Raw genomic sequence first — 21,826 nt, 5'->3', positions numbered from 1 at the left:
ATAAAATGGAGTCAGGTACTACCAATTTGGTATTTGCTTCCCTTCTCAGAGCGTTTCTCTGGGCCTCAAGCTCTGAACAGACCAAGGATTTCCAGGCTAGTCACGAGATCTACAAAAAGATCTATTGAAGTTCAGGTGCATCTGGTACTGACCTGAGGGCGTCCAGATCTGAAGGTCATTGAGAGTTGTTAATGGCCACTATGATATGGGCGGAAGTGTAAGATAATCCCAGATGTCATGTTTTCAAAGTTCTCATGGGAGGTGCAAGGTATTATAAATAGTCAAATGCAATTTATACTTTCATAGAAAGCTTAAACTACTTGTTACAGGAAAGTAAGGGGCAATCGGGGATCATGAAGGAAGTGGCTTCTTAGAGTTGCCATTTCAGGGTTTATAGGCCTGTAGCCATTAGAGAACTATGATGGATCACAAAACATGGTCTTGAGACCTGCAGGATCAGCAGATTCTCAAGCACCACCCCCAAACTACTGAATTTCAGAAACTCTAGGAGTGGGCCCCAGTAATCAATGTTTTAACAAGCCCCATAGATGATTCCAGTGCACACTCAAGTCTGAGAACCATTGGTTTAAAACAAGCTTTAGGGCTTCCCTGGTGGCACAGTGGTTGAGAGTCTGCCTGCCGATGTAGGGGACACGGGTTCGTGCCCTGGTCCGGGAAGATCCCACATGCCGCGGAGCGGCTGGGCCCGTCAGCCATGGCCGCTGAGCCTGCGCTTCCGGAGCCTGTGCTCCGCATCGGGAGAGGCCACAGCAGTGAGAGGCCCACGTACCACAAAAAAAACCCAAAAAAAACAAAACAAGCTTTAAATGCCCCCTGAAAAACCTTGAATAGTGTTTAGAGACTATTAATGAATTCATGGAGGAAACTGAATTATTTCTATGATAACATAGGCCTACTTCTTCTTTTAAACACATAAAGGTGTCTTAGATCTTCTAATTTATGGTTAAAGGAAGAGGATTATTTATTTGCCTTTACTTCTTTGGATTTTGGAGCGTGCTGTCTTGATAAAGTACAATGTCTCCAGAGTAGCTCAATAGTCCTGTGGATGTGGTGAGGATAAACGTAGAAAAAAAACAGAAAAATGCTCCATCTTAATATTAATCTAAGGAACACAAATTAAAATAATAACGGGACACCACTTTTCAACTAACAAACTGGCCAAGATCAAGCAGAATAATGTGTTTCATTGAGCAGGCTATGGGGGAAATTTTTTTTGAAAAATACACTCCTAGTGGAAACATAAAGTACCATAATCTTTCTGGCAATACAAATCAGAAGCCTTAAAAAGGTGTGGACCTTTGACTAAGCAATTCCACTTCTAGGAATATATCTTAGAAATAATTAATGATATGTGCAATAATGTATTATAAAGATGCTAAGGTATATTTATAATAATTAAAAACAACTTAAATTTCATCAGCACAGGACTGTATAAAAGGAATGGCTCATATGATAGAACATAATAAAAATCAAGCTATACAAGATTTTTCCAGTTTTCAAAAGGAAGATTTATTTAACAAGTTTCACTTAGTACAATACATCTAATGGAAATCACAATACAAGGAAAGATTTAAACCAAAGCCTCAGAATTTCATACAAACGACATGACCAAACTCCTAAGTATTGGTATTACATCTCAAAATTGTCCCAGAGCGTTTTTTTTTTAAAAAAGTAAAAGTGTACACTCACGTGCCTTATAGGATATTAAACCGAAAAGCTAGAATTAACAAACATGCCAAATGTTTTCACTTTAAATCGTAGACACAGCTCCTATATTTGAGTTTTACAGAAAAGCATGTTTCTCAACATGCATCCAAAGTTTTCAATGTATCGTGGTATAAGAGCAACATTTAACATAAGTGAAATTGCTTTAACCTAAATACGCTTACTGCTTAGGTACACTCCTACAACATAACTAACTTGAGGAAAGCTGAAAGTTGTTTTAACAGTTATGGTCAATACTGAACTTTGTTATTACATCCTAGGTGAATGTTTCAGTGTTCAAAATTACTGAGCTTGAAGTTTTAAAACAATCTTGACTTCCACTTTACAGTAAGCATGAATCACAAGCCTGTAATGCGAAACCGTTAGACTTAATTTTTGTTTGTTTTCTTAAAAAAAAGGAGAAAGCAAAAGGAAGGAAGAAAGGAAGGAAGAAAGGAAGAAAGGAAGGAAGGAAGGAAGGAAGGAAGGAAGGAAGGAAGGAAGGAAGGAAGGAAGGAAGGAAGAAAGAAAGAAAGAAAGAAAAGAAAGAAAGAAAAAAGAAAGAAAGAGGGAGGGAGAGGAAAAAGAAAAGGAAGCTAGCTGACCAAGAGTGATCAGAATCAACGATATTTCCCATCTACCAATCATACTGGATATGCCTGACATCATTCCTATTCTAGTCAACTCCCATAAATGCACGGCTGCTATTTGTTGCTGTTGTTTAGTACTCCTTCTCTAAGCGAGGTTTGATTGATAGTCACTGGAGTTTTCCTGCAGAACTTGGTCATATCCACTCATACTGCTCTGACCACCATAACCACCTCCGTAACCACCACTCAGCTGCTGGCTAGCAGGACCTCCGTAACTAGACTGGTTGGATATGCCCATCCCTCCCATCATTTGGCTACCATAAGCACCACCACTTGCCCCTGCTGTAGAATTCAAAAAGAGCTCTACGTAGCTGTGATCATAAGCACCCCCACTTGTGCCTGCGGTAGAATTCAAGAAGAGCTCCACGTATCTGTGTTGCATGTTAGCTTTGTCTTTTGCCATAGCTGCCACAGCATCTTCATGAGTAGCAAATTCAACATCTGCCTCACCAGTAACTCTGCCATCGGGTCCAATTTCAATGTGTACTCTCATGGGGTTAAGAGGTGAGAAAAAATTGTAAATATCATTCTCAGTGGCTCTGTAAGGTAATCCCCTCATGTGTACACAGTGCCCTGTGGTGCTCTGAAAACTGGACCCACCATCTCCATATCTATGATCAGACATTCCTGAAAAACAGTAATTGAGGTCTCTTCCAAATCTATCAGACCCAAAGCCATACCCATCATTATAGCCACCATAGTCATCATAGCCTCCATACCCTCCACCATAGGCACCCCGCCTCATCCTTTCAAACCCAGCCCCTCTGCCAATGCTATTATACCCCCTGCCAGCCCCTGGCCTATCATAGGGACCCGGCCGCTGCATAGCCATGAGCTTTCGAGGGGGATCGTAGTGGGTTCGCACTTCAGCTCGGCTACTCTTGAAGATTTCAATGTACCTGTGCCCTATTCTTTCCTTGTGTTTCTTTAAGGCCTTTTCAGCTATCTCCTGTGAAGCAAATTGCACAAAGGCCTCCCCTGTGCTCCGCCCCTGAAAGTCCACCGGCAGTGTCATCCCATTTGGCACAATTTCCAACCCAGAAAAGAACTGAACAATCTCTTCCTTGCTACAGCCAAATGGGAGTCCTCTAAGCCGGACGAAGCCATCATTGGCAGTATCAGGACTATTTGGACCTGTATGCTTCAACACCCAATCCATTTCAACACTGTTGGACTTGAACACTTCAACGTATCTGTGTCCCATGGTTTCTCTGTCCTTCTTCAGAGCCAATTTCACTTCATCTTCGGACTCAAGTTCGACAAACGCTTCACCACTTGGTCTGCCTTCTCTGGTGTAGATGAAACGAATACCTGATGTGCCATTTTGGATTTTGCAATCGGAGAAGAAGCGCATCACTTCATCAGCTGAGCAGGACCAGGGCAGGCCCCTGACCTTCACCACGAACCCCTCCCTGCCTTCTGTGCTCAGCATCATGGTGACTGTTGGGCTCTTGCTGGCAGGCTCGGTTCAGTGTAATTTCGGTGTAGCTGAAAAAAAATTAAGACTAATTGTCATGGAAAAATGTTCACAATACAGTAAGAGAAAAAACCAAACTATTAATAGAAAACTCAATTACGCTGATAGCTTTTTTGTAAGGCATTTGTATAAACAAAAAGACTTCACCAAATTTCTAAGTCATTCATTCAACAACTATTTATTTGATACTTATTATGTGCTGGATACCATTAATGGTGGCTATTTCTGGACGGTGAGATTATGGGAGCTTTCTGTTTCAGAGAATGTTTTCTTTGGCCATTTCTGTATGTTCTAAGTTTTCCACATTGATCATATATAAACACATAGTCAGAAAAGATATACAAAAGATGAAAAGATATACAAAGTGAATGGCAACAAAACCAGTGGAAGACGTCAAGAAAGATAGTTATATCTGATTACATGAAAAACTTCGTTACATCAAAAGTAAGATTAAACATAAAAGACAAACAATACACTTCAGAAGATACCTACAACAAATACTATCCTCATTATATAAAAAAACTCATACAAATTAATAAAATCACGGAAATATTAAGGCCAAAGAGGTAAGTGGAAAAAAGATATTATAGAGCATTCACACCTTCATTTTACATTTTTCAGTTGCCAGGTCCAGTACTCGGCTCTGGCATACAAGGCTCAATAAGCCCAGAAAGGGCTTATGGTCCTTCAGAGGCACTGTACATCTTTACTAAAGACAAAAAGGGCAAATAAACATTATCCCTGCTATGACATAATTCTGTGCAGGGTGAAAGGGTGTTATAAAGCAGGGACCGGTTGGTCAATTCTATCAGTACAGAATGGTTAAATGAAAGGACTACCCGGCTCAGGGATCTACAAATTCTTAAAATTATGATGGAGCATAAAATAGAAGGAGGCAAGGCAAGAGATAAGGCTGGCTAGGTAGAGATCGATCCAGGAGTTCTTTTGAGACAGACAGAGGCTAAGGACATTTTAAGGGTTTTAAACAGGGGACTGAGGGGAGAAAAGTGAGGAGAGGGAAGTGAAGGGAGGAAAAAGAAGGAAAGTGAGGGGAGGAGAGTGAAGTAATCAGAACCTTTCAGAAAGATCACCATGGCAACAGTGTGGCAGTCACAGAGGGGATTGGGGTGACACTAGCAAGAGCAGTTAGAACTCTGTCTCTTAGAGATATGTTAAGGGATTCACCTAAGGCAACAGCAGTTTAAAAAAAGGGGGGAGGAAAGATATGATCTACACATTCAAAGCAGTGGACTCTGTGGGACTCGGTAACAGATAAAATATATCAGCAATACAGATGTGAAGATACAGGAGAAGAGTCTGGGAAATGTTCAAACCTCATCAGTCATCAGAAATACAAGTTAAAACCAGAATTAACTGCCATTTTTCACCCATCAACATAGTGAAGTTAAGCAGGGAGGATAAGTCAATACTGATATTCAGGGTTCACAACTAATATACTCCCAGAGGAGTGAAAGTTCATATAGTATCTCTGGAAAGCAATTTGGAAATATGTATCACGCCTTTTGATACAGTAAACCCACTTCCGGTTATGTGCCCTAAGGAGAGGATCTGAAATTCAGACAAAGATTTACGGAGCTATATATTCTTTGAAAGGTATTTTACTAACAAAGATAAAATATTACACACTTTAAAAATTATAAAACTAATAACATGAGAAATTACTTATGCTATAATCTTAAGTGACCCAAGATCATAACTGTTTTATAATCTCAACTATGAAAAAGATATATGTTCACATATCCTTCGATCATGCTAGAATTCCTTCCATGAACCTGGTCAACAGAAATACTCACAAATGTTCACTGCCACACTGTTAGTAATGGCAGAAAATTAGAAACCTAATTATCCATCAATAGGGGGATGGCTGAGTGAATTATATTTTATCCTTAAAACAGAATGCTGCGCAGCTGTTTAAAAAAAAAATCTGCCCTGACCTAGGAAGATTTCCAAAATATATTAAATGAAGGAACATGTAGAGTATGATCCTGCTTATTTTAAAATATAAGCAGGCACATATATATGTATGCAAATTCACAGAAGTTCTGGAAGCATTTGTTTTCTGAGAAAATGAACACTGGCGGGTAGGAAGAGTGTAGTGGAATTTCACTGTTTATCCTATATACTTCTAAATAGTTTTAATTTTTAAAAGTCACTGTAATTGGAATTAAGAAGACAATGTTACAAAAGTACATGCATGGGGAATATGTCACATGTTAATAGTGGCTACTCTAGGTGGTAGGTTTATAGCTTTCTCAACTTTCTTTTTCAATTTTTTGTGCATTCTTAATTTTCTATAGAGAGTAATCACTTTTATTTCAGCAAAAAAATAACAGAAAACAAATTTAAATGTTTACTTTTCTGGGATTTAGTATAGCAAATTTGATAAAATTTTCTAATTTTGTATGTGCATGGCTTATCTGACATGGTCTGGGAACACTGGGCCTCTTGGAAAGAAAGTACAAAGTGTACTAACTGCCCTAAAACTACACTGAGGATTCAAGTCAACATTCACTAATTGCCTATTATGTACCTAGAACACTGCACCGTGCAGTGATAACAGTCTTCCTATAGACCATTTTTAGGTCTGAGTGACAGATTAACGCCCTGGTTTTTGCTTGCCTTATCTCTTGGACGACCCATCCCATTTAATGTCCCTGCAGCACTCTAGGCCTTAACATCCCCTCTGTGGTGGCAGGGAGGTTCTGCTTCATCACTGTGTCTCCTGGGAAGGCCACGAGGACTCTGTTGCCTGAAGTAGGAACCAGGATTCCATTTGTGAGTTAAGAATTTGTGCATTTATGTGTGTGTTATATACAGATGTTTTACAGACCAAAATGCTGAGTAGTTATCTCCGAGTGATGAATTACGTGTATTTTTAAAAATTTATAGCATACTATTATTTTTCCAAAGTCCAAAATTGAACACGTAGATTGTTATAAGCCGAAAAATAAACGTTATTTAAATATTTAATTCAGTAAAAAAAATTCATTGGGCGCCTCGGTCAGGCACGCAGCATTTGCCTAGATGTGCCTCCCCCTACAGACAGACAGACAGACAATCAGGCACTGGAGACTGGGTGCCTGAATGGACGGACCAGCATTCAGGCCACTGGACTCAAGATCTGTTTTTCCTAATCCAGGGACGTGGTTTTCAAATGCTTTCCAGCTTACGGTTTCTCTTAAGGGTCCTTTGAGACCCGCCCAGACAGATTGATATACAAAAAACACAGACACAGTCACGAGCGTCCACCATTTCCCCACCAGGCGCAGCAAAGGCGGCTTCCCGGCACTGAGATGGGGGGAGGGGGGTGCGGGGGAGGGGAAAGCAGGGAACGAAAAAGGCGGAGGCGGCCCGCGGACCCCGCTTTGGTCTGCATCATCACCACCCCCGGGTCCCCGTTTCCCACCCACACACCAACCTCTAACGATACCGGATAATTTTCCTCTTTCTTCCCTCAAACGGCTTATAGCGAGACGGTAGACGACGACCAGAACTACTTCTGCTCACGTAAGCGTTTGGTCACGTGAGGGTCTACGTCATGTGAGATCTGGGTCACGTGAGCACCGCTCGGCTCTAACTCGGGATTATTAAAGTGCCGCACTTCCTTCTGGTACGAAAATAGGGCGGGTCGATATCCAGAAAGAGAGAGAGTGGTTGGTGGCGTCGCGTCTTCTATGACTGGTCATTGGTCCGCCTCTGGGGATAACCGTCCCAGTTGCCGGAGAAACAGTCGGGTCAGGGCTTAATAACTCACCGGTGATTGGTGATGAGGAGGAAAGCGGGTTCCCCGGGCCGCCTCTGCCTTTTTAGCTCTTAAGGTTAAATTTAAAAGCCCAGGTGACTCGTGGAAATCTGTGCTGCATGATGACAGCGACGGTGAAGCTGGTGAGCAGAGTCCGGCGGCTGGGCTGCGTGCTGGCCTTTTGCTTCCTGGCCCTGTTTCTCTGGGGGCTCCCTGGGGCCCGGGCCCTCGACAACGGCTTGGCGATGACCCCTACCATGGGCTGGCTGCATTGGGAGCGCTTCATGTGCAACGTGAACTGCCAAGAAGAGCCGGATTCCTGTGTCAGGTATCAGCGATATTGGGTACCCGCTTCCCTTCGCCTTTCCGTGTATTTGTCTGGCTGTGTTTGGAGGGGTGGAGGGTCTCAGCGAAAAAATTTGAGCCCGAGGGAGAGCTCCCCTGTTGCTGCTGCTTTTTTATCCCCAGCAGACTGCCCTGGATGGGGACTAGTCCTAACTTCTCTCCATGTGACCCCTCTTGGCGTGGGAGTCCGGGCAGCGGCCTCTGCTTCTCCACCTCTCTCTGCTTGATCATCCAACTAAGGACTTCTCCATTTACCATCCAGTTCCGTTCAGACCCTTATTGAGAGCTGCTGCTCTGTCTCTGCCGGGTACTAGCAGTGAGGACAGCTGTGGTGAGTAGGAGAGACAGAGGACTAAGACGAGTGCCGTTTCTTCTCCTTTTGGGGTCACGGGTTCCTTGGCTGTAACTGGAGGGAATTTAGAGTGACCACGGAGTCTCTGAGATCTCCCCACCCCGTAGCCCTTGGGTATGGCATGTGCTTGGAAGGTTGAAGTGGAGGATCTTTATCTGTGGAAGGTTGATAAGACAGGTATTGATCCTTTCTGACCCACACATCCCTCGTCTGTAAATTGGGAAAACAACTCATCTCAGGGAACGACTCTGAGGTTAGGTAAAATAGTTCTTATCTCACACAGGTTGGCTTTCAATTAGATAGCCCATTTAAAGGACAAAGTACAATGCAGTACCAGATTCCTCAATTAGGCATATAGAAGAAATGTTCTTAACCTGGAATCCATGGGAAAATTAATGCAAATCTGCAAATATGAGTATGTATGTTTTTCTGAAGAGAGGATCTTGAGCTTTGTTCACATTTTCAAAGGGATCCGTGACCTAGAAACAGTTAAGAATCACTGATAGATATTGTTTAAAACATAATAAAGACACCCTTGTTGCAAAGGCCCCTCTGTAAGCAGCGGTCATGGTAACATCCCAGTGGCCATAAGTTATTCCTATGAATGTCTTTACAGATGAAGTCAGGATGTTGGTCAAACATGACAGAATTAATTGGCTTGCTAAGTTTCAGACTAAATCCATCCATCGTGACCCTGGGGTAAATTATGGCCATCACATATTTCTTTTTTGGTCTCTTCCTTTTTTCCTAAGTGGTGGTTGTCTTATTTTTGTATCTGATTGTATAATAAATGCATGATCATGGCAAAAATTGCAGATGGTAAAGAAGAGTATAATAAAAATAAAGATTCCCCTCATTCCACCACCCAGAAATAATCATGATTAAAATGTTAATATATGACCTTTCAATTTTTTTCTATGTAAATAAAAACAGATTTCTTTTAAAATGATTGTCAATAAAAATGAGATCACATTTATGTTGTGAGCAGTTAACCACAAGACTGAAGTCTACCTGCCTGGGTTCAAATTCTAGCTTATTATTACTTAGCCAGGTGATCTTGGGCAAACTAAGTACCCTTTCTAAATTAAAGAGTGAGTGCCTGGCACAGAATAAGAGCTTTAAAAGTTAAATTGACTCTTTGCATGGTTTCTTTTCTGCAATTTGTTAGTTCCCTATTTTCCATCTGGTATGTTTGGGGTTCTTTTTGTTTGTTTACGTTTTGGTTTTTCTTTGTTTTTGGTTTATCATATGTTGTAAATACAGTGGTTCTTATTTTATTTATTTATTTATTTTTAAGCCACGCTGCACGGCTTGTGGGATCTTAGTTCCCTGACCAGGGATCGAGCCTGGGCCCTCAGCAGTGAAAGCGCGGAGTCCTAACCACTGGACCACCAGGGAATTCCCAATACAGTGGTTCTTGCTGTATTTTGGTTTTGATATTTATGTATCAAACATCAGGTTTTTCCTTTATTATTTCTGGCTCCGGCATCATGCAGAGAAGGTTCTTTCCTACCTGAAGATAACATAGTCATGTATATTTTGTACTAGTATTTTTATGTGTTTTTAAAGTATTTAAATCTTTAATCCATCTGGACTTTATTCTCCTGTAAGCAGTACTACATTTAATATATACTAAATTTCATGGTATCAAATGGCTGGAAGGATCTCTTTCTGAACTTTCTCTTTGATTCCATTGATCTGTGTATTCTAATGCTAATGGTACTACACTAGCTTCATTTACATTTCGTAGACTGTTCACCTGTTTAATCTTTGAGGTGAACTTTTTGAGTCATGTTGCGAAGTTCCTTAAAAAGTCCTTTGGGGATTTGTCCAGGGTTTTATTAAATGTCTAGAAGTGTATAGGGAGAATTACCTTTTTTTTAGTATTGAGTTTTCCTATTCAAGAGCAAAGGAATGTCTCTCCATTTGTTCAAATAATTTGGGAACATCATAGTTTTATTCAGATGAGCCCTGCACATAATTTTAAAATTACCTCTAGGTATTTTAGGTTTTATCTGTTGCTTTTTTGATTTCTCTTGTGAATGGTGTCTTTTTCTCCGAATAGGTCATTGCTGATATCTATAGAAGCTGTTGATTATGTTAACTTTGTAGTTTTACTTTAGTAAACTGTCTTTTTAATTCTAATAGCCTTTTCAATTTCATGTATTTCTCATTCCTCTTTTAATTGTTTGGTGTTCTTAGGGTAGAGGGGAAAGGAGTGAGAAGAAAAAGGGCCTAGTCCAATTTACCTTCCATTGGTTGTGATTACTACCAAATTATTACTGGGTTGAAAAATAAATTGCAAAACCCCAAGATGCTTAACAAATAGGAGTACCCAAGCATTTGTTTAATGAATTGTAATGATTCTTGGAATTTCTCTTTCAGTGAGAAGCTCTTTCTGCAGATAGCTGAGATCATGGCCTCAGATGGCTGGAAGGATGTAGGCTATGAGTACCTCTGCATTGATGACTGTTGGATGGCTCCCGAAAGAGATTCAGAAGGCAGACTTCAGGCAGACCCTAAACGCTTTCCTGGTGGGATCCGCCGCCTCGCTAATTATGTGAGTTTATAGATAATTCTTTTTCATTCAGGAGACTATAAGCACTTCTGTACCTAAGCTTGCTCAGAAACACTTAGAAAGTAAAATAGCTGCTGTTATCCAAACAATGAATTCTAAGGCTAATCAGGTGGAATTTTCATCCCATCAGCAGATCTATGTTTTGCAATAGTTCTTGAGGCCCATCTTGAAGGAGTTCTCCTTTTGTGGAAACAGGTGAATTCTCTAGGAGGAAAAAGGAACTTGGTTCTTGACATGTGTGCATGTATTTCCATATAAGCTTTGAGCAGCTATCACAGTTGTACTATAAACTAGAGTTTTAGAAGATAGAAGGGATATATTCTGGAGATTGTTAAAGAGTAATAGAGCTGGACACTAGTTAAAGGCAGTGAAGAGTGATACTGAGTACAATTCAGTACTACTGCAATGGGGGGAAGAGCCAAGCTCAGTCCCAAATACACCAAAGAGGAGTGGGGTTTTATAGCCAACGAGCAGATTGTGGGGGTCAGTGGATGGAAAATTACTAAGATGAGACATCAGGAGGAGGGGAATTCTTGCTATAGGCAGGCTGAGGACTTGGACATCAAGGGTGGGGCATAGGGAATTTGATCAGATATCAAAAGGTGGGGAGATGACTTTACAGAATTCTTGCTAAAACTGGACGCGGAAGACCAAGGTAGAGGCCTACGTGAGAAGAGGTTTCAGAGGGGCCTGAGGTTTGGTTAAGCAGAGTCTTTGTCCAGATAAATCTATCATTGACCTGAAAAGGTAACTTTTAAGATCCCATCAGAGCCTGCACACCGCAACAAAGAGTAGCCCCTGCTCGCCACAACTAGAGAAAGCCCACGCACAGCAACAAAGACCCAACACAGCCAAAAATAAATAAATTTATAAAAAAAAAGATCCCATCAGAGGAAGATTAGAGCAACTGAAAACTTTCCCTTCAGTTCTATGCTATAGTTACACATATAGTTTGAACTCAGCAGAGTTGGAGACTTTGCTCTTTATCTTCCAACAAACTCATCTGGATAATTTTGGGGGTTTTGGGATGGGGGCAAAGCCCCCCAGTACCTGGTGAAGTGTATTGGTCTCTGCCTCCAGCCTGGAGTGGTTCTCTCTACTTCATGATTGCCCTTCTACTGAGGTGACTCTTTTCTCTCATTTCAGGTCCATAGCAAAGGACTGAAGCTGGGGATTTATGCAGATGTTGGAAATAAAACCTGTGCAGGCTTCCCTGGGAGTTTTGGATACTATGACATTGATGCCAAGACCTTTGCTGACTGGGGAGTAGATCTGCTAAAATTTGACGGTTGTTACTGTGACAGTATAAAACATTTGGCAGATGGTATGTTTCATTCAAAAGATTTAGCCATGAGCAAAGGGCAGAACTTTGAGGCCAAGGTAGCTGAGCATCCAAAGTACTAATCCTCACGTTGGAAATACCCAGTCACAATACTGGAAATAATTATTCTCAATGTGCCAGAGCTCCTGCCTCTTCTCTTCTTGCAGTTTGTCCATGCATTTGTTCATTCACGCATGTAAAATCCACGTGTGCCTAACCACAGCTAATACCGTGCACTTTTAATTCAAGAGGGCTCTGAGTTAATTACAAATAGTAATTGTAACTCTCCTTCCATCACTTGGAAAAGCATCCAGAATGTCAAACAGTCACAGAGAGAGGAGCATCTTCATTCCGGCCTCTCCTCAATATATGCACCATCTCACACTGTCTCCTTGGAACAATCCCAGCAGTCTGTGCAGTACTACACACAGTGTAAGCACAGAGCAGTCACCTGTCTCTGCTGCTGGTTTAAAATATAAACATGGCCCTTCCAGGCAGCCTCTTTTAAAAATATACAGCCCCAGCTGGAAATTCCCTTCTTTCCCTTATTTTACACATTGTTTTCTCATACAGGTTATAAGCACATGTCCTTGGCCCTGAACAGGACTGGCAGAAGCATTGTGTACTCCTGTGAGTGGCCCCTTTATATGTGGCCCATTTTTAAGGTGAGCTAGTGAGCACAGAATCCAATAGAGCCTTGCTGATAGATTTTCAGAACTCAAGAACAAAGGCGACGAAGGTCCCTGTCAAAGCCCAACCTTACTTAACACTCTCATCCTACCATCTCTCCCAGGATCCACCCACTTCTCACCATCCCCACTGCTATAATTGGAGACTAAGCTACCATCAGTTGGGAAGCCAGTCATCTTTGATTCTTCCTTTTGTCTCACGGTTCCCAACCTATCCACCAGCAATCCTCTTAGTACTATCTACAAACTATATCCTGAATCAGCCCACTTCATTATCATGTTAACCTATTCAGTTTCCTTCTAAGGGCTTAGCACTATATGGAATTATTTGTTGATTTGCCTATTGTCTGTCTCCTCCATTAGAATGTAAGCTCCAGGAGGGCAGGGACCTTGTCTGACTTTATCACTGTATCTCTACCATATGGTAAGTGTTGAATAATTATTTATGGAATGAACCCCTGTTGTCTCCTTCTAATCTCTGCAAAATTCTCTCACCTCTTTCTCAACATCTTAAACCTCAGATATCCCACCTGCCTATCTACAAATTTTATTCATTCCTTCAACAAATTATATGCCTAGGATTCAAATTGCCTTATCATATGCTTGCTAAGTCCTGTGTAATTTGCAGGTTTTACTTATTAAAATCATTTTAGTTATTTTTTTATTGAAGTATAGTTGATTTACAATATTATATTAGGAGATCATTATATTTATTTCTGATTATAAAAGGAATACATGTTCATTTTGGAAAAGTTTGAAAATACAGTGAAGTGTGTGACAAAAATTAAAATCTTCCATAATCCCGGTACAGTAGTCCCCCCATCCATGGTTTTGCTTTCTGCAGTTTCAGTTACCCACAGTCAACTGCAATCTGAAAATATTAAATGGAAAATTCCACAAATAAACAATTCATAAGTTTTAAATTGCACACCATTCTGAGTAGCATGATAAAATCTCGCACCATCCCACTCCATCCCACCTGGGACATGAATCATCCTTTTGTCCAGCGTATGCATGCTGTGTACGCTACCCACTGATTAATACCTGTATAGGAAAAAACGTAGTATATATACAGTTTGGTACTATCCGTGGTTTCAGGCAGCCACTGGGAGTCTTGGAATGTATCTCCTGCAGATAAGGGGAGACTACTGTACCTAGTTACCGTTTGGTAAATTTCCAGCAAGAACAGTGTTAAAGCCATTTTAAGTAAGATTTTAAGTTATATAGCCTACTTCTGAAGCAAACTTCTTACAACGAAATTCCATTATAATAAGGATTTAGCTCTCCTCATGGAGACCTTTAATCTGTAAACTAAAGAGGCTACGAGAGCCTTTTTTAAACATGATTGTTTTCATATCACAAGAATATTAGTAGAAAGTAAACAGAGGAGTTATCTCTGTTTTCACAGCCCAATTACACAGAAATCCGAGAGTACTGCAATCACTGGAGAAATTTTGCTGATGTTTATGATTCTTGGCAAAGTATAAGGAGTATCTTGGACTGGACAACTTCTAACCAGGAGAGGATTGTTCCTGTCGCAGGACCAGGAGGTTGGAATGATCCAGATATGGTAAGAAACTGAGCCCTCCTGTTCAAGCCCCTGCAGTGGACCTGTTTCCTACTTGACACTCAAGATAAATCAGAAGGGAGAAGTTCCTGGGAGCAGGCTTTATGTGAGAGTACTCAGAGCAGGGTGCCCTGGAAGGTGACTTGTCTGTATCTCTAGGCAACTTTAAGAATGTTTTGTCTTATCTCACTTGAAGTCTTTTTTAAAAAATCTATTTATTTATTATTTATTTGGTTGAGCCAGGTCTTAGTTGCAGCAGGTGGGCTCCTTAGTTGCGGCTTGCAGGCTCCTTAGTTGTGGCAGGCTGGCTCCTTAGTTGTGGCATGCAAACTCTTAGTTGTGGCATGCATATGGGATCTAGTTCCCTGACCAGGGATTGAACCCAGGCCTCCGGCGTTGGGAGTGTGGAGTCTTAACCACTGTGCCACCAGGGAAGTCCCTCACTTGAATTCTTCATTCTTTGTCCCAGTTGGTGATTGGCAACTTTGGCCTCAGCCGGGATCAGCAAATAACTCAGATGGCCCTCTGGGCTATCATGGCAGCTCCATTACTCATGTCCAATGACCTCCGACACATCTGCCTTGAAGCCAAAGCCCTTCTTCAGGATAAGGATGTAATTGCCATCAACCAGGACCCCTTGGGCAAGCAGGGGTACCGGCTTAGAAAGGTACAGTAAATAATGTTCTATGGGACAAACTAGGAATTGGCCAGGAACATCTTCTCCTGCCTTTTAGTTTACAGTTCATCCAAATGTTTATTTGGGGTGTGTATTTTTTTTTATTAATTTAATTTTGGCTGCTTTGGTTCTTTGTTGCTGTGCGTGGCTTTCTCTATTTGCAGCGAGTGGGGGTTACTCTTCGGTGCAGTGTGTGGGCTTCTCATTTTAGTGGCTTCTCTTGTGGAACACGAGCTCTAGGCACGCGGGCTCAGTAGTTGTGGCTCACGGGCTCTAGAGCTCAGGCTCAGTAGTTGTGGCGCATGGGCTTAGTTGCTCCATGGCATGTGGGATCTTCCCGGGCCAGGGCTCGAACCCGTGTCCCCTGCATTGGCAGGCGGATTCTTAACCACTGTGCTACCAGGGAAGCCTGGGGTGTGTATTTTAAGATGGTTTAATATCCAAGTACCAAGTTTGTCTTGCACCTAAATCTGTTACATTGGAGGATCTGCACTGATCTTTTGAGAATGTATTTTTTAATCTTGATATCATAATCAGTAATGAGGCTCCCTCGTGCTAATTTTTCCTAGAAGTGCTCGGTAGTTCTGATTATAAGATTTAATGCCACAACTAACAAGGCAGCTTATTGCTAGTTACCAAGCTATCACACCTATTTTCTTGACTTAACTTTTCAGGAGGACAACTTTGAGGTGTGGGAACGCCCTCTCTCTAACTTAGCCTGGGCTGTGGCTATGGTAAACCTGCAGGAGATTGGTGGACCTCGTTCTTACACCATCTCTCTTACTTCCCTGGGTCAAGGACTGGCCTGTAATCCTGACTGTCTGATCACGCAGCTCCTCCCTGTGAAGAGGAAGCTTGGGTTTTATGAATGGACTTCAAGTTTAAAAACTCAAGTAAATCCCACAGGTACTGTTTTGCTTAGGCTAGAAAGAGCAAGCTAGACTGCATTAAAATGCTTCCTTTAAAATGTATTATTTTGTTGCCAAAGTGACTACCCCACTTTTGTCCACCTTCAGCTGTTCTTATTTCTTTGAGTAAAAGTTTCTACACTTGAGCTTTTTTTGTTGTTGTTGTTGCTGTACGTGAGCCTCTCACTGCTGTGGCCTCTCCCGTTGCCGAGCACAGGCTCCGGACGCGCAGGCTCAGTGGCCATGACTCACAGGCCTAGCCGCTCCGCAGCATGTGGGATCTTCCCGGGCCGGGGCACGAACCCGTGTCCCCTGCATCGGCAGGCGGACTTGCAACCACTGCGCCACCAGGGAAGCCCCCTACACTTGAGCTTTGTGATGATTACCACTTCTAAAGCTATCTGGAGAACATTTTTGGGGAAAAGCCTTTGAACCTAATGTAAACTGCTGAGAAAATAATAGCTTAATAATATAATAAGTAAAATAATAATTTACAGACATACCTCATGTCATTGCACTTCACAAATACTGTGGGAATTTTTTGGTTTGGGGTTTTTTTTTTTTACAAATTGAAGGTTTGTGGCAACCCTGCGTGTATCACAAGTCTATTTGGCCCTATTTTTCCAACAGCATTTGTTCATTTTGTCTGTGTCACATTTTGGTAATTCCTGCAGTATTTCAAACTTTTTCATTATTATATTTATCATGGTGATTGCAATGTTACTACTGCAAAAAAAAATTCTCTGAAGGCTTAGATGATGGCTAGCAATAAAGTATTTTTAAATTAAGGTGTATACATTGTTTTTTTTAGACATAATGCTATTGCAAACTTTAATAGATTACAGTATCGTTTGAACATAAGTTTTATATGCACTGGAAAACCAAAAATTTGGTGACTACCTTTATTGGAACCAAACCCGCAATATCTGTTGCCTGTATTGGAACTATGTGCCAGGCACTATTCTAGACGCATATGGTGTAGTGACTCATTTTTATCCTCCCAACAACCCTGATGTAGGTACTTATTCACTGTAAATTACAGCCAGGATTTAAACCCAGGCTTTTAACCCTTACACTGCCACCTACTGAGGTATTAATAATTGGATGGCACTAATTATCTTAGCCTAAAGAGAAGATATAAACTACTTCCTCAGTTGAAGGGCAAAAGAATACCCCAACAGGAATAACCTTCATAAATGGACAATTTAGAGGCAACCCAACAGACGACATTACTTAATTTTTATGATTGATAGAATCTTGCCAAGAAACATACCACCTAAGTTTCCAAATCCAAGTTGTTTGCAGTCTAGATCCAACAAATGCAATTGGCTTACTTTCACCAACAATAGTTGATACATTATGACCTAAAATACTGAACCTCTGGCCAGAAGACCCCTTCCACTTTAAGATGAATTGCCTTATCTCTTGAGGTTCCGTGATGAAGCAATGAACTTCAAAGTGGCATATGGAGGAATGAGTTACTGAGGCAATTTCCAGATACTCTAATTCCTTGCTTTTCCTCCAATTGGTTTACCTGAGGACCAACCTGCAGTCAGTGCTTCAGGCCTGCTCCTTCCCCACCTCCCCTTGTACTATCATCACCCTTCTCCCACATAAGCAAAAAAGGGTGTATTCATCTCACCCATCCAGAATGCAGGACAGTACAAAAGCTAACAGGGCACAAAAGGCCCACTCAAAATACAAAGTGCATGTTGTTGTAACAATCCCTTTGCCTGTCAGGTGATTACCGATTATTTTCAATAAAATTGGAGGGCTAAGCATTGTCAGTTAATAAAAATTGGAATATAATTGGTAAATCCAGACAATTCAACCACAGAAACTTGGAAGAAAACTGCTCTCATTGAGATGTGCTTCCAGTCACCAAAATGTGTAGCTTATTTGCAAGAATGAAGCATACAATAGCATACAAAGAGGATTCCAACTGTTAGGCATTTTACAAAATGGACAGTTATCCCCCATAGGTTCCATTGGGGAGTTTCACTGGAAATTCTATCCTTTGCAATTATTTCAACATGATGAAAATAATTTATATCTACTTTAAAATGTGAGGAAGTATATAAAAATGCTTAGGGGGCATGAAAATAAGTCTAATGACATATATAATATAGTATGCTGTGCCTAGAGAACCGGGTTGAAATTCCTCATATAGTGACTTTAGTAGTAAACATTATTTGAGACAAATTTCACTCCTGGTGAACCTCATATTCACTATGGATGTAATTGTTACTGATCTCATTCTATTTGCCCTGAATTCAGGTCTCTACTTATGTCCCATGATAACCAATAACAGCCTTTGCTTTTTAACAAAAGGAATCCCATGAAGTCCCAAGTGATTAAAGTGCAAATTAGACCATCATAGCATCTGATGTGAGTTCAACCAGTCAGATTCAACCCCTAATACGTATCCAGAACCATCAAGCATAAATTTCCCAAGGAGAATTTTACTGATGGCACTAGTTAATTTCCCTTCCAGAAAAATAAACAATTGAAACTAAACGAAGTAAACAATCTCAAATGTTTATTGCCTTCATAACAAAACAAAATACGAAGCTCAGAACTGGATCACTTGGCCCTGTAATAGAACAAGAAGAAAAATGGTGAGTTTTTGTATTTTGCAAAGAACCTTTACTCCATCAAGAACAGCGTCTATTCCTCAAGGGATCACCATCCTTTATTAAGGCCAGTCTTCTCATTCTCCCCTTCCTACTCATGTCAAAACCAACACCAAAATACTTTGAGCTATGGATCTAAGTTTAGTTATTTTCAGAGGATTGCCCCTGATCTTGATGCCACAAAAATGAGTAGGCAGAAATGTTCACCTCTCTCAACATAATAAAGCCATAGAGAAAATATTGCACCTTCCACCCCATAATTATCTACCTTTCTCTTCTTATCTCCTCCCAGCTCAAAATGCTTGCATCTCTTAATAGCCAGCATTCTCTTAGATCTGCAGTTCGGCTCAACACATTCAAGCCTCAGCACAATCTTCTTTGTAGTTTTAGCCTGGAAAATAAAATTAAGTCAAAGCCTTCATAAATCACTACAGAAAATCTTTCTTCAAAAATATGACTGTTGGGTCAAGTACTACTTAAGGCAAAGCTCTGCAAAGTTTAAGAGTTGTGACAATCTGTTTTCAGCTATAGGGAAAAAACAGAAATGTGAAAATCAGTGTATTTAAGAGAAAATGCTGGCAGATTATCTAATTGAAATCAAGTTCTCCATTCATATCAAACATCCTAGAGGGCTTCTTATCAAATAGGCATTCATCACACCACCCTGGCCTTTCAGCTCTACGTAGTTAAGTATTCCACACACCCAAAAATGGGTCATCTGAGTCCATCCAACTATGAAATAAACACAACTTTCACAACCCATTTAAGAGTTAGTAAGTACTACTTAATATCTATTCTCCAGAGACTACCCACAACTACATCTAGGTTTTATGTGCGTTTAACTGTATTATTTAACTCCCCACAAATACTCAACTTCTAAAGCCTGCTCCTGTAGTTAGAATTCTATTCTTAAAAGTTCTCAAAAGAGCAGAAACCTAAGTACAATGTCCCTATCTCCTAAACAAGTTACCCAAATGTGAAAAGGCATATCACCACCTAGAGATCAAACCATTTATTGCACCTAAATGAACACTAAAATCACTCCTGAATACTTTCTGGAACCAGGCTGAATGAGGACCTAAGTGCCAAAAGAAATGCTATGTTCGTGGGAAGGCTATGCTCCAAGCACTGTATACTTTAGGGGGTAGACAAATCACCTGAGGTAGAACAGAAACTCAAAAATTCAGCCTGAGACCAACAGGGAATTCAGGAAGCCAGTGGAAGACCTAAATAGCTATTTTAAAGAGCTTTAAGACTCCATGAGTTAGGTAGCAGACTGACTGTAGACTTCTGAACTGAGAAGCAAAATAAGAGAACAATTCTTACTGCAAGCATGAGCTAAGGATTCGTTAGGACATGGCAACGGATAAGGAAGAGGGTGAAGAAAAGGATTTACGGGTGTCCTCAAACTTCAGTCCTGAGGAAGGCAGGGCACATTCCTGGATTTTTGCCTCTTCAAAAAGAGGACAAAAAAATATAAAACAATGAGGCAGTGCAGTATTGTAGACTGGAGTGAGACCTGGATTGCACTTCCAGCTCCACTGCCTACTAGATGTATGTCTCTGCAGGTAACTGAGATAACTTCACTAAAACTATGAAAACACATACCTATATTGTAGAGATGTGTGGGCTAAAAACAAATGGGAAGTCTCTGCCACAGTAAGCGGGAAGCATATCAAACAGTGACCACTACAAACCTTTTTCCGGAAAATCGGCTTAGTCTGCCCACCATAGCCACTCTGCTTCCTGTCATAACGCCGCTTTCCTGGGAGAATGAAAGTTATTTGTCAGGGTTTATCAAACATAACAAATCACAACCGACAAGTGGAAAAGTCTTCTCAGCGGTTTTATCGGGCTTTCCAGCAGAAATATCAATGCCCCAGTGGGGAAGGGAGGGAGGACTGGGCTCGTGTATTATATAACACAAATGCCGCATTAAAACTAAATCACGTATGCGCATCTTACCCTGGGCATACAGAGAATCCTTGCCCTTCTTGTACTGTGTCACTTTGTGGGGTTGGTGCTTGCCACACTTCTTACAGAAAGTCCGGCGGGTTTTAGGAACGTTCACCTAGTAAATAAACCGTTCAGAACGCGCAGTGTTATCAGACCAGCCGCACAAAACGCCCGACCCGACACAGCTAAAGCTAAGGCATCCCACGAGGACTAAACTCTCAAACTCGCTAACACACAACGCTGACTGGAAGGTGGTCCGGCCCCATGTGCTTCAAATACAGCGGCCTCCGCCGAGCCCAAACTAAAACGAGAACATATTCACTCTACCGCTGGCTAAGTCTACCTCTTTGACCCCATCACTTCAGTTCCTGGCCCCGAAGCCCAGTCCCTTTGGGCTCGATCGCGGCAACACTGAGTTTCTTTGGTACAACGAGTCCACGTAGGAGCCTGGACGCATCCCGGGAAGGAACCATCAACCGGGAAGTAAAGATTAAACTGGATGTTGCCTGGCCGCCACCCCAAGAACCTACCATGTTTGCGACAGCGCTATCGGCACGGAAAGAGAGAGGCCTGGCCGGAAACGGAAGTATATAGGAGGTTTCTGGTCGCGCTTCCTCATGGGAGTCGGTGGGAACGACCATAGAGTTTAAGGCTCTGTGCGCCGCGCCCTCTGGCGGCTGAGAGGACTCGATTCAGGATCGCGGGCGCAGGCTTAAGGAAGGGTTCCGGCTGAGGCTGATCCACTCTCTCTTCAACTTCCACCCGCCTCCTTCCAGCTTTGCAACTTTTCCTCACTTCATCACTTTTGGTGGATACTGCTGCGTAGCACCGTTAAGTGAAGGAAGCAGTGCTCTTCCCAGACCATCTGGCCTCCGTGTGCCTCCCGAGGGAAGCCAGGACTAGGGTCTGTCAAGTGGAGGAGCCCTCCACCTCCATATCCCATTCCCGTTCCACTTCAAGGACACTGGGAACAACATCTTTCACAGTGAACTGCTGGTTCACTGAAGGCTTGGAGGGAGTCAGTGCTCTAGTTTATCTATCACATGGCTAGTTGTTGCATTCCACAGATGTTTATTGAATGCCTATTCTGTGTTGGCCACTGTCCTAGGGGAGGGACACAGTAATCAAATAATCAATGTCATAAATGTATAATTACAGACTAAATACTTTGTGAGAAAGGAACAAT

At 41.6% G+C, this 21,826-nt stretch overlaps 3 protein-coding genes across 5 annotated transcripts; 1 reads left to right on the top strand and 2 right to left on the bottom strand.

Moving 5' to 3' along the window:
- Positions 1-1,511: 1,511 nt before the first annotated feature.
- Positions 1,512-7,425, bottom strand: HNRNPH2 (heterogeneous nuclear ribonucleoprotein H2). 2 transcript variants are annotated; one of them, XM_032620662.1, is made up of 2 exons: positions 7,292-7,425; positions 1,512-3,863 (listed from the first exon to the last, which is right to left on the bottom strand). In XM_032620662.1, exon 2 carries the CDS (start codon positions 3,808-3,810, stop codon positions 2,461-2,463), a length of 1,350 nt encoding a protein of 449 aa, XP_032476553.1. In that variant the 5' UTR covers positions 3,811-3,863; positions 7,292-7,425; the 3' UTR covers positions 1,512-2,460. The 2 variants fall into 2 exon arrangements, with proteins under 2 accessions (XP_032476553.1, XP_032476554.1); XM_032620663.1 differs by having other exon boundaries at positions 7,304-7,409.
- A 58-nt stretch (positions 7,426-7,483) lies between these two features.
- Positions 7,484-16,197, top strand: GLA (galactosidase alpha). Of its 2 annotated transcripts, none has more exons than XM_032620521.1 (7): positions 7,484-7,943; positions 10,698-10,872; positions 12,037-12,214; positions 12,785-12,876; positions 14,309-14,470; positions 14,937-15,134; positions 15,942-16,114. In XM_032620521.1, exons 1-7 carry the CDS (start codon positions 7,735-7,737, stop codon positions 15,966-15,968), a joined length of 1,041 nt encoding a protein of 346 aa, XP_032476412.1. In that variant the 5' UTR covers positions 7,484-7,734; the 3' UTR covers positions 15,969-16,114. The 2 variants fall into 2 exon arrangements, with proteins under 2 accessions (XP_032476412.1, XP_032476411.1); XM_032620520.1 differs by having other exon boundaries at positions 7,485-7,943; positions 15,818-16,197.
- Positions 16,198-18,570: 2,373 nt separating this feature from the next.
- LOC116747890 (60S ribosomal protein L36a-like) lies at positions 18,571-21,296 on the bottom strand. Its single transcript, XM_032620522.1, has 5 exons — positions 21,171-21,296; positions 20,650-20,755; positions 20,382-20,449; positions 18,953-19,075; positions 18,571-18,644 (listed from the first exon to the last, which is right to left on the bottom strand). Exons 1-5 carry the CDS (start codon positions 21,279-21,281, stop codon positions 18,624-18,626), a joined length of 429 nt encoding a protein of 142 aa, XP_032476413.1. The 5' UTR covers positions 21,282-21,296; the 3' UTR covers positions 18,571-18,623.
- Between the last annotated feature and the right edge of the window lie 530 nt (positions 21,297-21,826).

The sequence above is a fragment of the Phocoena sinus genome, chromosome X (assembly GCF_008692025.1).
Source record: "Phocoena sinus isolate mPhoSin1 chromosome X, mPhoSin1.pri, whole genome shotgun sequence".
NCBI classification, from domain to species: Eukaryota; Metazoa; Chordata; class Mammalia; order Artiodactyla; family Phocoenidae; genus Phocoena; species Phocoena sinus.
This window is presented reverse-complemented; position numbering and strand designations above follow the sequence as displayed.

Coding starts and splice junctions, on each gene's coding strand:
- HNRNPH2 (XM_032620662.1), bottom strand. CDS start 3,810: ATGATGCTGAGCACAGAAGGCAGGGAGGGGTTCGTGGTGAAGGTCAGG.
- GLA (XM_032620520.1), top strand. CDS start 7,735: ATGATGACAGCGACGGTGAAGCTGGTGAGCAGAGTCCGGCGGCTGGGC. Junction 7,944..10,697: donor GAGCCGGATTCCTGTGTCAG/GTATCAGCGATA, acceptor TTTCTCTTTCAG/TGAGAAGCTCTTTCTGCAGA. Junction 10,873..12,036: donor TCCGCCGCCTCGCTAATTAT/GTGAGTTTATAG, acceptor CTCTCATTTCAG/GTCCATAGCAAAGGACTGAA.
- LOC116747890 (XM_032620522.1), bottom strand. CDS start 21,281: ATGGTCGTTCCCACCGACTCCCATGAGGAAGCGCGACCAGAAACCTCC. Junction 20,450..20,649: donor GGATTCTCTGTATGCCCAGG/GTAAGATGCGCA, acceptor TCATTCTCCCAG/GAAAGCGGCGTTATGACAGG. Junction 19,076..20,381: donor AGCCGATTTTCCGGAAAAAG/GTTTGTAGTGGT, acceptor TTTATTTTCCAG/GCTAAAACTACAAAGAAGAT.